Consider the following 17198-nt stretch of genomic DNA (forward strand, 5'->3'; position numbering starts at 1 on the left):
CAGATCAAGAACAGCCACAGTCAGAATCACCTGCAGTAAAAAGTAAGTCCATTCGGCTACTCCCTTGTTTTCACACTGGGCCACCACAGTGGATCCAAGGTGAATCTGGAATTTGATGTAGCACAAGTCTTATGCCGGATGCCCTTCCTGACACAACTCCACGTTAAATGGAGCTGTGGCAGGGGAAACATACTGAAACCAAGCGCACTAACCACTTGGCCACCACCCCTGCCCAGAAAGTGTTCAGAGCGCTTCTTTCCCCACATTTTATGTTACTGCGTTATTCCAAAATGGAGTAAATTAATTTGTTTCCCTCAAAATTCTACTCACAACACCCCTAATGACAACAATTTTTTTTTTTTCTGCCATGGCCTGCCATGTATGGCTGTCATGTGCCTTTTACTAAGGAGTGGCCTCGGTCTGGCCACTCTACCATACAGGCTTCATTGGTGGATTGCTGCAGAGATGGTTGTCCTTCTGGAACATTCTGCTCTCTGTGTAGAATGTTGAGGAAAAATGAATTTCATCCATTTTGGAATAAGGCTATAACAACAAAATGTGGAAAAAGTGAAGTGCTGTGAATTACTTTGTGGATACATTGTATATCATATCTCTGCGTTTTAATATATGTTATTGTTATGCATAAGATCTTCAAAAAAATCAGATGGATATGGAAGCACAGGTCCTGCAATATAGTCAGTATAAATGCTGAATTTGGAAATCCATTTATTACAGTAAAGGCTATTAAATGTCAAAGATACAAATATATATGCATACATTTATTCATTTTGATACACTCATTTCAAAAACACAGTCTCACAAAACACATCAAAAGGTTACGGTTCCCTTATAGGTCTCCCTCATACTGACTGTTACTTTTTTTTTTTTTTTACTTTTTATTGTTGCTTCTTGTCTGTTTTTTTCCCCCGTTTCTTTCTTGCAATCATTAGTTCCCCTTCTGTACGGTTCCCTTATAGGTCTCCCTCATACTCTTCTCCTGACTGTTACTTTTTATTGTTGCTTCTTGTCTGTTTTTTCCCCCATTTCTTTCTTGCAATCATTCGTTCCCCTTCTGTATAAAACTGAAGGCACCACAGACTAAATATGTCACATCACACAGTGCTGTTGGTATTATTAATCTGTAAATATATCTAAAGAATTTGCTTTTGATTTGTAGTTGTGAATTATTGTTCACAGGAGTCTACTGGAACTCACTGTTTACATAAAGTTTTTCACTTTGTGAATTTGCATTTTGTCCTTATATACAAAATAAGTGACCTTCACTTGTTGCTGTGTAAATGTGTACATATTTGTTCAATGCCATTACCTACTGTACAATACATACAATCAGCTGTAAAGATGTTACTGAACCAAATTTCAGGTGAATAAAATCATTTGCACTATGTCTTTGATGTCTGAAAGCTGAAAGATCATCAACTCGATGAAAATGACACATTTTTTTTATTTCTGCTTTAACTAATACAAACAATTTATCATGTAAGAAATAAATCATGTAGTAAATGAAACTCAGCTTTATATAAAATAGATTTGGCATGCCTTTATTACATGATTTAAAATAGAAAAAATTCTGTTTTGGCTATGGAGAACAATTAAAATATGTTAAATGTTTTGTACCCGAAGATGCTGTTGAAGATAGCACAGTACACCCATTGAATTTGATACCTTTTAAATTTTGGAATTGCTGGTTATAACTTGGTGAGACGCAGAGTATTGAGATGCACAGGAAGAACAGTGGCTCCCTCTGCATAGGCAATCTCTCGTAAAATCCCATTCCAGCACTGCTCTGACTCATCATACCTGTGGGAAACAATGTCAGCATGTCACATCAAATCATAAATACATGTTCACGCTTTATTTGACCAGCAGTGCTTTGAAATTAAAGCAAATACAATCAGGTCCATAAGTAAACACCATTTTTGTACTTTTGCCTCAACCCCATTGTGGTGGTTGGAGTAAAACAAGATGTTCATGGAGTGAGGTCTTTAAAGTGGAACTCTATTTTTACATGTGACAAAATCATTTTTAATCAGTCCAGTATTGTTTTATAATGCAAAAATCATCATGGCTGTGGCATGACTATAGTGGTAAGCTGGTAATGTGACCACGCTGGGGGCTGGGACTGAACGAGGGCCCACAATACTTTCAAATACAGCACTGGATTGCGCTGGGGCCCACATCCCCCTCATATCATCACAACTGTCAGCAATTTTATGGTGAAAACATTGATGTCGAATGAAAATAAATGGTTCTTCAGGGGGATAAAACAGAGTTATGTATGCCTCACATTTTAAAATGTAAGTGGTATGATCACTGCTTACATTTGGTTTTTACATTTTGTCGTCACCCCAGCAGCTGGGCAGGTGGGCAGCGCCAACTAGTGTGCCTTAATTGAGAGAGTGGCGTCAACTCAGAACATGGCGCCATTTGGTTCCAACTGTGCTGAATGAACCTTTTATGTTTTCAAGATTTTTTAAAATCATTTAACCACATACAGCAACACATCCAGGTACAGGTGCTACCACAATAAATATAAAAATAGTTAAGCGATCAAATTTACATACATTTACAGTTTATGATTTATTAAATTAAAGCGTGATTTTATGCTTTTGCAGCTCTGTAACTCCGTGTCATGCAATGACGTGCATGATAGTTTTCAAGTTCTCTGTCTCTGGATTATGCTTTGTTCTGGACTAATTTGACCCTCAGCAAGCTTTTCTTTCTACAAACATCACCTCCAAATCAAAGGTAAGCTGTACAATTTCCTCTTTTTCAGACTCTGTGTTGTAAAGTTGCGGGCTTTTCTGATCCATTTTTAATCAGCGTGTGCACTGCAAAATGATTACAAAATGGTGGCAGACAAAGGAGTAAAAGCAGAAAAGTGTAAAATCACAGCCTTTTGTGTCTGATTTAGCAGATGCACATCCAGGCTATGGGTCCAAGTCTGAGCACGGTGTGGAAAAAACAAACGATTGGGCGTTTAATCACAGAAAAGACTCCGGTCCCACTTTACTCAAATCAGAGTGTGTCAGCACTGAACTTAAATTTGTACCTCTGTTACTGTGCATGTCCAGACCACTCGGGGGTTTTAATGGAAATAAATTGCATTTGGATGGGACATTTTACTCAATGTGAGCGAAAATCCATTATATATGGTGTTTATTACATGGAAAACAATACAAAAACTTTGGGGCTTTTTTCTCCAGTGACTGCAAATACGGTATCTGGTTTATACGATGACAGTTAAGACGAGTTTTACTGTACATGGGACCTGAACAATAAATTTACCTCAAAACTTTGATGTTGATGTTGGCTTCCATCCCACACAGCTGACTTAATTTTCCCAAATTTTTCTTCTCTTTGGATCTGAAGGTAATCTGTACAGCTTGAAGCCCTTGCTGTGTCTATTTGTGCATCCACATGCACAACAACCCAGCATTGTCAGCAAATCAATAAACAAAATAGTTGGATTTACATGCAGACAGATAACAGCGAACACTATTTTGAACCCAAGATGGCACCATGAGTCACGTGACCAATTTTTTTTTTTTTTTTTTTTTGACTGGTCATGTTGCCACTCTCTCAATTAAGGCACACTAGCGCCCACTATTGGCTTGTTAGCACGGCTGCAAACTTCATCAAACATACAGGAAAGGTGGATCAGGTCAATACTTTGTCAAGTTAAAAAAATGGATGACCTTGAGGCCAAGGTCACAGGCCAAAAAGTCTTGCTAACACCACAGGAATTCTGCCACCCAGGCTGAGGGGTACCACTGGCAGCTGCCACTATTTTTTATTATTTGCCGTGGTGTCACTGTTCACTATTGATATCACATAATCATCATGGTTAGGTGGCCTGCCTTGACAGTTCTACATTAGGGTTCAGTGTTTTCATCTTACACCACTAAGTTATAGGTTAAACAGCCACGCTAATAATTGCGTGTTGGGGGGGTAAAAAACTCACTTAAACCACTACTTGTTAGCATTGAACACCACTCTCCGCTAGAAGAATGAACCCCTCATCGATAATCGATTTGTGATGGCTCAGTGTTGACTGGCATTACCAAATGGGCAGGAAACTCTCCTCTCGCAACAGGTGTCAGCCAAATTCCAGGTGAGGCACACGAACATCTAACACCACTCGCTTGGCACTTAGAAAATGTGTGGCCATTCACTCTGTTAGCACAAAAACAGTGAGTAGATGATCACTTTCGAGCTGGCTGTGAAATTTGTCTTAAGTGCCCCCATGAGTGTGGCGTTGCAAAACAGCCACACACTTGTGGCGTGCCTGAGCGTCCCCTGCAACACATGTGCCGTGCATGTGAATCGCGCGTGTGTTGTGCTCCCCAACCCCCAATCCGCAAAAAGAAATGATTACATAACACAGAAACAGAGATGCATTGGTGTGTGCGCTGAACTGACAGGGGGCGTGGCCACCAACAGCCACAGCTGTTGAGATCTCTAGTTCTGGATGTCACAGCTGGGGAACATGTACCGTGTTTGGATGGACTTGAACTTACAACTGCCCACTGTGACGCGTGTGTCTGCTTGCTGTTCTCATGTGGACATACATTAAAACATATATTGCTGTTGCGACAGGCTGCAGCGAGCGAGTGCACAGTGCGCACATTGACAGGCTGCCCCAGGTGAAACAAACGGTCAGATCATAACATGCAGTGGGTGATCTGAATGTCACGTCACCCACGTGAACTGTGTTCCACATGATGTGGTGTCTGTCCTGCAGCGCGATGTCCACAGGACACGCATGTCAGGCCGACACACAAGTGGGGCTGGCTGGACACGCCAGCCCAGTAGATGTGGACATGATAAGAGTGCACTGCATCATTTATGTCATTACATGACTGTATGTCTGTGACCATGGGTCATCTACAGAGGAACAGACGGTTCATATTGTCCACTCAATAAAATGCAATGTTGTTTTTATAGTGTGTGGTTTTATTTTTTTAAATACGTCTATCTCCTTGTTGATTTCAGGCATTTTTCAGCACCTTTTCTAGGACAGCGATGGTAGCGCAGTGGTAAAGTTTCTGGATGGCAATCAGAGCTGCGTGGCATGTGGGTAGCATGCATTTATTTATTTTTTACAGCAGCTGCGCGATGTGGTTACACATGCTCCAGCTGCTCACAATGTGTTCCCACTGCAACAGTTTTGTGCACACTCATGCACGAAAACCATCACATCAGCATCTTTCATGCCTGCCCAACCACGTGTCCTTCCGGATATTGGCTTGATGTTTTCGTGGTTCGCTCGTATGAGCTGTTTCATCGTGATTTGCCCTATTTGTACTCATTCGTACTATGTGTGAAGGGGCCCTTAGGAATTGATCCAGCTCTTCTCTCTCCAGGCGTCTTCTATCGTCGAGCCTGCCCACACGTCACCTGGTGTATGATTGACAGTCCACCATATTGTTATTGTCTGTACGTTGTTGTGCGATTCACAACATTAAATTGTTACTTTTTGGCTTATGCATTGTCCGTTCATTAACGCCCCCTGTTGTGGGTCCGTGTCACGTCACTTTCACAACAGTCATTTATATAGTCCTTCCACTTTCAGAGGTCATAAGTAATTTGACAAAATAAATATAAATTGTTAATACATATCATTAGTTTTACAGCCAGATTTCTGAAAGTAGTGAAGGGATGGTTACATGAACATTTTAAAGTCAACAAATATGACATTGGTATGTTGAATGTGTTCCCAGTAGTAAGGTTCCATTTTCAGAAAATAAGCTTGTATAAAGTGCCCAAGGCATTTTCTGTTAAAAGCAGACTGATTCCGATGCATTTTGAACTGCTGAGTTCAAAAATTGCTGTTGGCATGCTGTATCTTTACCCCTTCACCCCCTAATTTGCATAAAACAAAATTGCCACCAATTTCCACAATTTTGGTTGTATATGTACTATAAAAGCAAAGTAAACATCCTTTTCTTTGTATTTTGACCTACTGAATTCAGATATTGTTATTGGAAAGCTGTATCTTTACCCCTTCACCCCTAATTTGCATAAAACAAAATGGCCGCTCATTTCATGAAGCTTTGCAAAAGTCTACTTGTGTTTGCATTAGAAGAGCAAATAAAACTTCTATTTCTATGTATTTATAAAGAAAACAATAAAAAGAGATTAAATGTATAGATCTTTATGATCTCATGAAATTTTGAAATACTAATGGAAAAGGGTGGTGGATAAAAAGGGAAAACTAAGACATAAAAGAAAATATACTGATTCCCCACCTAGAGTCAAGATATTTCTGAGCTCACACTGAAAATGTTATCACAGAGCCATGCTGATTAGGTGTTCTTTTGCATTCATGGAAGCACACCTAATCAGCATGCTTCTGTGGTGAAATCACCACATGGGTTCAGAAATACTTTGACAAACTGTTCTAAATACACACCTTTTGTGACTGTCACGAATCCATGTTATGCATAATGGATGCTTGATCTTGATCTTGAAAATCAGCTGACTACTATGCCTTACTGCACTACCAGTGAGCTTGTTTATGTAAATAGTAGATGTTGGACTCTGTCGGGTGTCGTGGGGGTGGGGGGTGGGTCCCCATTGTAAACTTCAGTGTCTGCTATAACCTGGTATCACATGTGGGTATGCTGATGTCTATGGTGTTGTGGGTAACTCGCAAACCTGCTTTCCAAACTGTATCATTTGCTGACTTGTTAAAAAGATAACACAATGTAACACAGTGCTGACAATGCTCACATCACAAAGTTATTTGGAACAAAAAAAGTGGGGGGCATCGTGGGTTGTTACCTCCAGATGTCAGTCATCTCTGTTGGGACAGGATCCTCACTGGTTTCACTGGGCATCATTGCGAAGCCCCCCACAGCATACAGGAAACCCCCCATCGTGATCAGACCGAGGGAGCTACGCTCCTGGGGGAACTCTGTAAACTCTGACCATCTGCAACATAATTTACATAACATTGTAATAGACAGTAACCCTTAAAACACGTGTCATTTTAAGACACATCAGTTCCCTGCTGTGGACAGATGTTTCACCTGATAATGATGCATAAAGCATTTTTCCTTACGTGTTGCTGGTGATGTCATAGACCTCGGCTGTGCTGGTGAGCCCATTGTCTGTTACACCTGTCACCACGAAGATTTGATCTTTGTAGATCGTCACACCAAACAGGGACCGAGCTATCTTCATGGGTGCCAGGTCCTTCCACTCAAACTTAGTGGGGTTGTAGACACAAACTCTCCGCATGCACTTCCTGCGCAAAAACATTCAGTAGAACATGTTAATTAACAAGACATTTCATATCCAGTGCAACACCCAAACTAATACCTACTGCATACTGGATAAAGTATTCTAGGAAATGATTGGCTTCCAAACTTCTCATATGTAATACATTACTGGTACCACGTGATTGAAAGAAGATGACTGCGAGCAATTTTATTTTCAAAAATGTTATGGTTACAGCAATCCTAGGCTATGTCCTTCATGTTCTTGAGGTCAAGGTAATCAAAAATATTATTTTTAATAATATGGTAAACCTGCCAGCAGGGGATCAAGCCCACTTTGCAGGCCACCTCCCAAGCCCTCTGCAAGGCCCATGTGACTCGTAAAGGGGTGATTCTTAGACTACGGGCACTTATTATGTCCTTTGATCATATTGTATGAAAAACAGAAAAAAGGGGAAATTTCACACTTTTATAGTTATCTTTACAATGAAAGTGTGTTAAGAAATTTGTTCTAGTAGTCTATGATGACTTTTTCACCTTTTCTCAGCATCATTATATGCAAATATTGCCGTTTTGTGCTTGTCCCACACCCAGACTTTTGATCTTCAATGATAAAAATGAATGGTAAAGAAACGTTTTTTCTAATGTTTTAAAATATCTCTGAATAAAATATCAGTAAAATAATCAAAACATAATTGGGGTATTCAGTGTCATACAACTGTTGTGATTTTTTTTAAACAAAATGTAGTTGTCCCACACTATTGCCGTAATTTCCACCACAACACTGTAATGTCCCTTTAAACAGTTTGTATGAAAGATTGTTTGGGTAGTTTCTATGGAGGTAAACAGTGACATCAGAGCACATGTATATAGCGCCAAATCACAACAAACAGTTGCCCCAAGGCGCTTTATATTGTAAGGCAATGGTGTGGTGGAAATTACATTTACAACCCCTGGCAAAAATTATGGAATCACCGGCCTCGGAGGATGTTCATTCAGTTGTTTAATTTTGTAGAGAAAAAGCAGATCACAGACATGACACAAAACTAAAGTCATTTCAAATGGCAACTTTCTGACTTTAAGAAATCAAGAAAAAAAGATTGTGGCAGTCAGTAACGGTTACTTTTTTAGACCAAGCAGAGGAAAAAAATATGGAATCACTCAATTCTGAGGAATAAATTATGGAATCACCCTGTAAATTTTCATCCCCAAAACTAACACCTGCATCATATCAGATCTGCTCGTTAGTCTGCATCTAAAAAGGAGTGATCACTCCTTGGAGAGCTGTTGCACCAAGTGGACTGACATGAATCATGGCTCCAACACAAGAGATGTCAATTGAAACAAAGGAGAGGATTATCAAACTCTTAAAAGAGAGTAAATCATCACGCAATGTTGCAAAAGATGTTGGTTGTTCACAGTCAGCTGTGTCTAAACTCTGGACCAAATACAAACAACATGGGAAGGTTGTTAAAGGCAAACATACTGGTAGACCAAGGAAGACATCAAAGCGTCAAGACAGAAAACCTAAAGCAATATGTCTCAAAAATCGAAAAATGTACAACAAAACAAATGAGGAACGAATGGGAGGAAACTGGAGTCAACGTCTGTGACCGAACTGTAAGAAACCACCTAAAGGAAATGGGATTTACATACAGAAAAGCTAAACGAAAGGCATCATTAACACCTAAACAGAAAAAAACAAGGTTACAATGGGCTAAGGAAAAGCAATTGTGGACTGTGGATGACTGGATGAAAGTCATATTCAGTGATGAATCTCGAATCTGCATTGGGCAAGGTGATGATGCTGGAACTTTTGTTTGGTGCCTTTCCAATGAGATTTATAAAGATGACTGCCTGAAGAGAACATGTAAATTTCCACAGTCATTGATGATATGGGGCTGCATGTAAGGTAAAGGCACTGAGGAGATGGCTGTCATTACATCATCAATAAATGCACAAGTTTATGTTGATATTTTGGACAATTGAAAGGATGTTTGGTGATGATGAAATCAGTTTTCAAGATGATAATGCATCTTGCCATAGAGCAAAAACTGCAAAAACGTTCCTTGCAAAAAGACACATAGGGTCAATGTCATGGCATAGGGTCAATGTCAATGAGCAGATCTGATTTGATGCAGGTGTTAATTTGGGGGATGAAAATTTACAGGGTGATTCCATAATTTTTTCCTCAGAATTGAGTGATTCCATATTTTTTTCCTCTGCTTGGTCTAAAAAAGTAACCGTTACTGACTGCCACAATCTTTTTTTCTTGATTTCTTATAGTGTTTCTTAAAGCCAGAAAGTTGCCATTTGAAATGACTTTAGTTTGAAATAAAAACAGTGGAGTTCCTAGCCTGCTGGGACTGGTAACAATGTTGTGTTGCAACCATTGTCCCCAGCCCTCGTCGGGTTTAGACCCCTAATAAAAATCAGAGTGAAAACAATAGGGTTTCCAGCATTGCTGGGACTGGCTGGACCGTTTCCAGCCCTGTTGATCTTGAACTCCTAATGATAAGATATGGCTCAAGCCATTATTTAGTAGACCTCTGCTATAGACAATATGAAGGGTTGCATACTTGCTCTCAGATTTTCCTCCAATGACATAGACAAGACCATTGTGTGACACAGTTCCATGGCCATATACTTGGTAAGGCAGAGGGTCAGATTCTCCCCATTTGAATGACCTGGGTACAAAGAACAGGTAAACAACATTATCATTATCATCACCATTGTCATCAGTGTCGTTGTTACGATTGTCAACAATATCATCATTATCATCATCATCATCATCATCATAGATACAATACCATCAGTATTATCATATCATCTTCACCATCATCATTATCATTATCATTATTATCAACATCCTCATTGACATCGCTGTATTTTCAACATGCTCCTCTTCAACATCTTTATTATTATCATTGTCCTCATTATTAACATAATCATGATCACCATTGTCATCATCATTCTCTTCAGTATCATCATCACTGACATCTTCATTGTCATCATCAACATCAACGTCATCTTCACTGTTGCCATCATCATCATCATCATCAACATCATGCTCGATGTGAACATCATCATCAAGATCATCACCATTATCTTTAACATCAACATCATAGTCATCATCACATCATGAGTGCTGCTGCTATTGGTTAGTTAGGATTCTAAAAGTAACCTGGGGCCTCATGTACAAAGACGTGCGGGGATTTCCTAATGAAACATGGCATACGCTAAAACCCAGAATGAACTAAGACATCCAGATATATCAAAATGTACGTACGCATGGATCCAAGCACGTTTTGTTTGTATATCCCAGTCAATGTGGAATTGAGCGAACATGCAAATGTACCAAACTGCTCCCTTTCACCCACCCCTTTTTAAATATGCAAATTCATGTAAAATAGGCCCTGGCATCTGGGATTCCCCACTCTGTCAGATCAGTCAACATGAACACAGAAAAGAAATTATACAGAGTGTGAGCTACAGGTGAATGAATATGAAGTGGAGAAATGCAGGGATAATTTATTTGGTACCCTTTCAAACAGAATAAACAGAAGACCGAATAAGCAAAGACCACAAAATGCTGTGATTTGTCACTTTTCTTGTTTCACCCTTTCCTTTGGCATCATATTTCAAAAGTTTTTGCAGTGCACAAACGGATTTCATTTCGATCATGGATCAAATACCTTTGGCAGAAAAGTCTGCAAATATGACCAACTTCACAACATGGAGTAGGAAAAAGACGATCAAATGACCAACAGTTAATAGAGGAAATTGTACATACCGTACCTTTGGCTTGGAGGTTGATGATTATATAAAGAAGCTCATTGAGGGACAAATTAATCCAGAAAAATCCACCGTTCCTGCAGCAAATTGCATAAAGATGCAACGGAGAACTTTAAAAGACTAACGCACACGTCAATGTCATTGCATGGCCACGGAGTTACACAGTTGCAGAATGAGAAATCAGGTTTTCAGATATGACTCTCCTGATGCCTCTCCTGATGACTCTCCTGACGACGTGAATGACCCATTACCATGAGCAAAAGACTGAAACTGCTTCCTTCACTCCCCTCTCAAACCATGAGAGTGAAGGAAGCATTGTATGTGAAACAGTTGAAACCCAGCCTTAACCGGGGAGGGGTTCTGAGACACGCTTTGTCCCCTGTTTACAATGGGGTACTCAGTTCAAAGTAGTTTCTGTCTTTTTTCATGGTAATGGGTCATTCATGTCATCAGGAGAGTAGTCAGGAGAGGCATCAGGAGAGGCGTCAGTCCCATCGATAGGAGGGACAGCTGCCCTGTCATTAGGAGGGTGCGAACTAGCGCACAATAGGTGCTAATTAGAGCAACTGTTAGTCACTAGCCAATAGCAGTCTGCCTCTTGGTAGGAGGGGTCTGGTTAGGTTTAGAACTCCAGTTTGCTGGCTTCTGTTATTCTTCTCTACAAGAGTCAAGACAGAAGTCAGACTACCAGAGCAGGAAATTTAGCTGTGGAAGCTTCTGCGATTAGAAGCAAAATGTCCTCGCGTCAAGCAACCCAGTCCAGTCGAAGATTCAAGATTCTCTACTATGGAAACCACCTGGACAACCGAGAGCCTTCACAGAAACAGTTTTACTATACTGTCTTATTTTGATACATATCACAGTGTTGGTATTTTCTCTGGCTGCAGTTGCAGCTTGAGTATCTGAGATTTTATATCAAAGTACGTACACACACACACACACACACACACATACAGTGGGGTAAAAAAGTTGCTGGTTTATGGGTGACCAAATACTTATTTTCCACCAGGGTTAACAATTAAATTATTTAAAAATCCTACAGTGTGATTTTCTGGATTTTTTTTTTCCTCATTTTGTCTCTCATAACTGAAGTGTATCTACAACCCCTGGCAAAAATTATGGAATCACTGGCCTCGGAGGATGTTCATTCAGTTGTTTAATTTTGTAGAAAAAAAGCAGATCACAGACATGACACAAAACTAAAGTAATTTCAAATGACAACTTTCTGGCTTTAAGAAACACTATAAGAAATCAAGAAAAAAAGATTGTGACAGTCAGTAACGGTTACTTTTTTAGACCAAGCAGAGGAAAAAAATATGGAATCACTCAATTCTGAGGAAAAAATTATGGAATCACCCTGTAAATTTTCATCCCCCAAACTAACACCTGCATCAAATCAGATCTACTCGTTGACGTTGACCCTATGCCATGACATTGACCCTATGTGTCTTTTTACAAGGAATATTTTCGCAGTTTTTGCTCTATGGCAAGATGCATTATCATCTTGAAACATCCCCAAACATCCTTTCAATTGTCCAAAATATCAACGTAAACTTGTGCATTTATTGATGATGTAATGACAGCCATCTCCCCAGTGCCTTTACCTGACATGCAGCCCCATATCATCAATGACTGTGGAAATTTACATGTTCTCTTCAGGCAGTCATCATTATAAATCTCATTGGAACGGCACCAAACAAAAGTTCCAGCATCATCACCTTGCCCAATGCAGATTCGAGATTCATCATTGAATATGACTTTCATCCAGTCATCCACAGTCCACGAATGCTTTTCCTTAGCCCATTGTAACCTTGTTTTTTTTCTGTTTAGGTGTTAATGATGGCTTTCGTTTAGCTTTTCTGTATGTAAATCCCATTTCCTTTAGGTGGTTTCTTACAGTTCGGTCACAGACGTTGACTCCAGTTTCCTCCCATTCGTTCCTAATTTGTTTTGTTGTGCATTTTTCGATTTTTGAGACATATTGTTTTAAGTTTTCTGTCTTGATGCTTTGATGTCTTCCTTGGTCTACCAGTATGTTTGCCTTTAACAACATTCCCATGTTGTTTGTATTTGGTCCAGAGTTTAGACACAGCTGACTGTGAATAACCAACATCTTTTGCAACATTGCATGATGATTTACTCTCTTTTAAGAGTTTGATAATCCTCTCCTTTGTTTCAAATGACATCTCTCGTGTTGGAGCCATGATTCATGTCAGTCCACTTGGTGCAACAGCTCTCCAAGGTGTGTTCACTCCTTTTTAGATGCAGACTAACGAGCAGATCTGATATGATGCAGGTGTTAGTTTTGGGGATGAAAATTTACAGGGTGATTCCATAATTTATTCCTCAGAATTGAGTGATTCCATATTTTTTCCTCTGCTTGGTCTAAAAAAGTAACCGTTACTGACTGCCACAATCATTTTTTCTTGATTTCTTATAGTGTTTCTTAAAGCCAGAAAGTTGCCATTTGAAATGACTTTAGTTTTGTGTCATGTCTGTGATCTGCTTTTTTTCTACAAAATTAAACAACTGAATGAACATCCTCAGAGGCTGGTGATTCCATCATTTTTGCCAGGGGTTGTATGTTGACAATTACAGACTTCTCTCATCTTTCTAAGCAGGAGAACCTGCACAATCAGGGGCTGACTAAATACTTTTTACCCCACTGTGTGTGTGTGTGTGTGTGTGTGTGTGTGTGTGTGTGTGTGTGTGTGTGTGTGTGTGTGTGTGTGTGTGTGTGTGTGTGTGTGTGTGTGTGTGTGTGTGTGTGTGTGTGTGTGTCTGCTGGGCTGTCTTTCTATATTTATATAGATCAATAGATACACTACCAGTCAAAAGTAGATAGATAGATAGATAGATAGATAGATAGATAGATAGATAGATAGATAGATAGATAGATAGATAGATAGATAGATAGATAGATAGATAGATAGATAGATAGATAGATAGATAGATAGATAGATAGATAGATAGATAGATAGATAGATAGATAGATAGATAGATAGATAGATAGATAGATAGATAGATAATAAATCACTCTCAATGTGTATTTGTACCATTGTGGACATTTGTAATGGACAAACAGTTGAAAGGACTTGCTTACTGTCTATCGTAGATCATGACTGAGTCCAAGGCGTGCTCTCCTTCCTTCAGTTCCCTTCCTCCAACAACAAAGATGGAGTTCTCTGCTTCACTCAACCCAAACAGACATCGCGGGTTTGGCTGTGAGGGCATCCCAAGCCATTCTGAGCTTACTGGGTCAAACTGGAGACAAGGACAATTAAATAAGGAGTAAGACAGGAAAATTTTTCATTCCATAAATGCTGGTTTTATCAGTGGTAGACACAGCTAACCTAAAAGTTAGTTTTGTTAACTGTTAATCTGCTAACTAAAAATTAATTGTGATAACGATACATAGCTAACTGCAAATTTTATTATATATTTAGCCCTCCCCCCCAGACCTAAAGAGCTGAAATTTGAAAATGCTAAAGCATAAAAATGGAGGTTCTCAAAAAGGTGTAGCATGTCAAGATCAGATTTGGTCAAGATGTTGATAAATAATTAAATAAATAATTGAAATTAAACAATAGTTTACATTCAACATGCAATTTATTCAGAGTACAGAGTGTTAAAAATAAGAAATATTAAGAAATAAATACACACAAAAGGCTTTACTAAAGTGGATAGCAAAGGTTGGTACAAAAGTAGGCAGTCCAAAAAACACAGCAGTACAAAAATCATCAGGCTTAAGCATGGTCCATCAAACAAGCAAGAGGTCGGGCACACAATACGGTAGGCAGGACTACTAAACGCAAGGAAGAGAGCTGGAGAGAAGGCACAAGGTACATCAATCTGGCAAGGAACGAAAGCAACCAATGAGCTTATATAATCCCAGGTGACAAGCTACAAATCAGGAACAGATGTGCATGGAAAGCACCTGAACAAGGGCATGGCCAGAGAGAGTGAAACACCACCACCAAGAACCAAGAGACGGACAAGAGAGATAGAGACAGACAGACCCAAGCAGAAAAACCCAGCAAGAGAATATCAAGCAACAAAAAACCAATCTAACTAAACATAACAGAATAAACAATATACAAAGCAAAAATCCAAATCCTGACACACACGTGCCAGTTTCACGTGTTGGTATAGTGAAGGTCCAATAAGAAGAAACATGCTCGATTTTAGGGTTTACAAACATTTTTGATGACTAACTTTATTCAAACAAAAATGTTATCTGGCTTGAAAGCTAATTTGCTTGATAATGGTTCACTGAAAAGCTAACTGGCTTTGGAAAAGGTTTGCTTTGCTAATTAGCTGTTACCTGATTATCTGAACTGTGTCCACAACTGTGTTTTGGTTTGTGGTAAATTAAATGCACAAGAAAGAAAGAAATAGAATTAGAATATTTAGTACTGATTATACAGAGTACAGTACCTGTAGGAAATATGAGCTGAATGGTTCATCTTTGTCTTCTTCATTGTAGAGAAGTCCTCCAATAACAAACACTTGGTTCTGCTTGGTCACAAGGCTGCAGTGGTTCTTGGGAATTTCTGCAGATTCTGAGACTGCAAAGCATTCATTTGCTACTGGGTCATAGGCCACAGTACCCGTGTCACTGATCATAAGTATCAGGTCCATCTCAAACATCCCAAAGCGAAGGTTGTTGTTGAGTATTCCAGGCAAGTACCCTTCCTCGTCCTCACTGCCTTCTCCCCCCTTTGCATCCTCACTACTGGGTTTCATGGGCTTTGGGAGACGACCTCTGTGTGCATTCTTGACAAGATCCAACTCCCTCTTGATCTCCTGGTTAAATTGAATATATTGGTGATGCTCTACTTTCTCTTTGAAGTATTCCAAAGGTATCAGTCTGAAACGGATACAGTGCAACAGCTCTGGAAGGGTCTGGAGACGATTTTTCTCATCATAGCTGACCCAGTCCATCAGAGATTCAAACACAGTCTCCTCATGTTCCACGTTGAGGGCATCTGAGGTGATAATGATGGCTAGTTCACTCGGGGCAAGCTGGAGAAAATCGTGATCCCTGACAACAACCTGGTAACGTTCACAAATTAACTCTTGAGCAGCCAAAGCAAGCCTGGGACAGTCCAACAGCATCCCCAGCCTGAAGATAGCCAAGCAGTTCCCAAGTACAAGTTTATCTTGCAGGTATGATACACATGCAGAGAAAATAGAGGGGATCTGGTACATGTTGGCAACCATGAAGACATCCTGTACATTCTGCTCTGTCAGATTAATGTCAGAGGTATACAAGTAGCGTAAAATCATCCCCATAATTCCAGGCTCCACATCCTTGAGAACAATTTCACATTTCTTCCTTTCTTCTAGTTCAGACAGAAACATAGCCTTGAAGAATGGGCTGCTGGCTGCCAAAACCAAACGATGGCATGGAAATTCTTTATCCCTGATTTTAAGGACACAGTCCACAAACTTCTCATTATCCAAGAGATCACAAAGTCCATCTTGAAGCAGGGTCTGTTGGTACATCCGTGGCTGCTCCACCGGGTCTATAGTCACAGCCATTTTTCTCTGTTGCCGTTTCCTGATTGGGTTTGGCAAGAAGGAGAGGCTTAGAAAATGGGCACTCTTCTTACTCCTCGCAATAGAAAAGTACTGCCAGTATTCGTAGTAGTCCACAGATTGCTGTGGATAGTCTTCAAGGGTTGGCCGGTTGCTGCACCTGTCTGTGGCTGTCAGAATGTCTGTATGTCCGGGGTATTTATAGATTAGGGTCCTCACCAAGCAGAGATTCCATTTTGGTTGACAGGGAAGAGAACCAATCCACTCCTGCCCCAGACCACCCTCCAGAAACAGCTGAATGACTAATGTCATTGATGGCATGTTAAATCAGGTAGCCTGACTGGGTCGCATTACTCCACTTAATAAAATTACTCATTGTTTGAACACACTTCAATTTTAGGAAGGATTCCCATCTAATAAACATGTGTAGCACCATCTAAAATGAAAGAAAATGATGTACTCGATGAGCAATAGAAGTACACATCCCTTTACTAACCCAGACAGAATGGTGGTCTGAATTCTGATTCATCTAACCTGCCTTTGCACAATGATGGAACAGTCACTTTGATGATCTGATACAAAATGAGATATGTTCTGTGTTGTTCAACACATCCACACATC

General features: G+C 39.8%; 1 protein-coding gene across 1 annotated transcript; it reads right to left on the reverse strand.

Annotated features, from left to right (window-relative positions):
- Positions 1 to 1230: 1230 nt before the first annotated feature.
- LOC117522687 (kelch-like protein 40a) lies at positions 1231 to 16632 on the reverse strand. Its single transcript, XM_034184140.1, has 6 exons — positions 15474 to 16632; positions 14140 to 14300; positions 9821 to 9928; positions 7085 to 7270; positions 6805 to 6954; positions 1231 to 1818 (listed from the first exon to the last, which is right to left on the reverse strand). The coding sequence occupies exons 1-6, from the start codon at positions 16578 to 16580 to the stop codon at positions 1707 to 1709; spliced, it is 1824 nt and encodes a 607-aa protein (XP_034040031.1). The 5' UTR covers positions 16581 to 16632; the 3' UTR covers positions 1231 to 1706.
- Positions 16633 to 17198: the final 566 nt, after the last annotated feature.

Source organism: Thalassophryne amazonica, chromosome 12 (assembly GCF_902500255.1).
Source record: "Thalassophryne amazonica chromosome 12, fThaAma1.1, whole genome shotgun sequence".
Taxonomy (NCBI): domain Eukaryota; kingdom Metazoa; phylum Chordata; class Actinopteri; order Batrachoidiformes; family Batrachoididae; genus Thalassophryne; species Thalassophryne amazonica.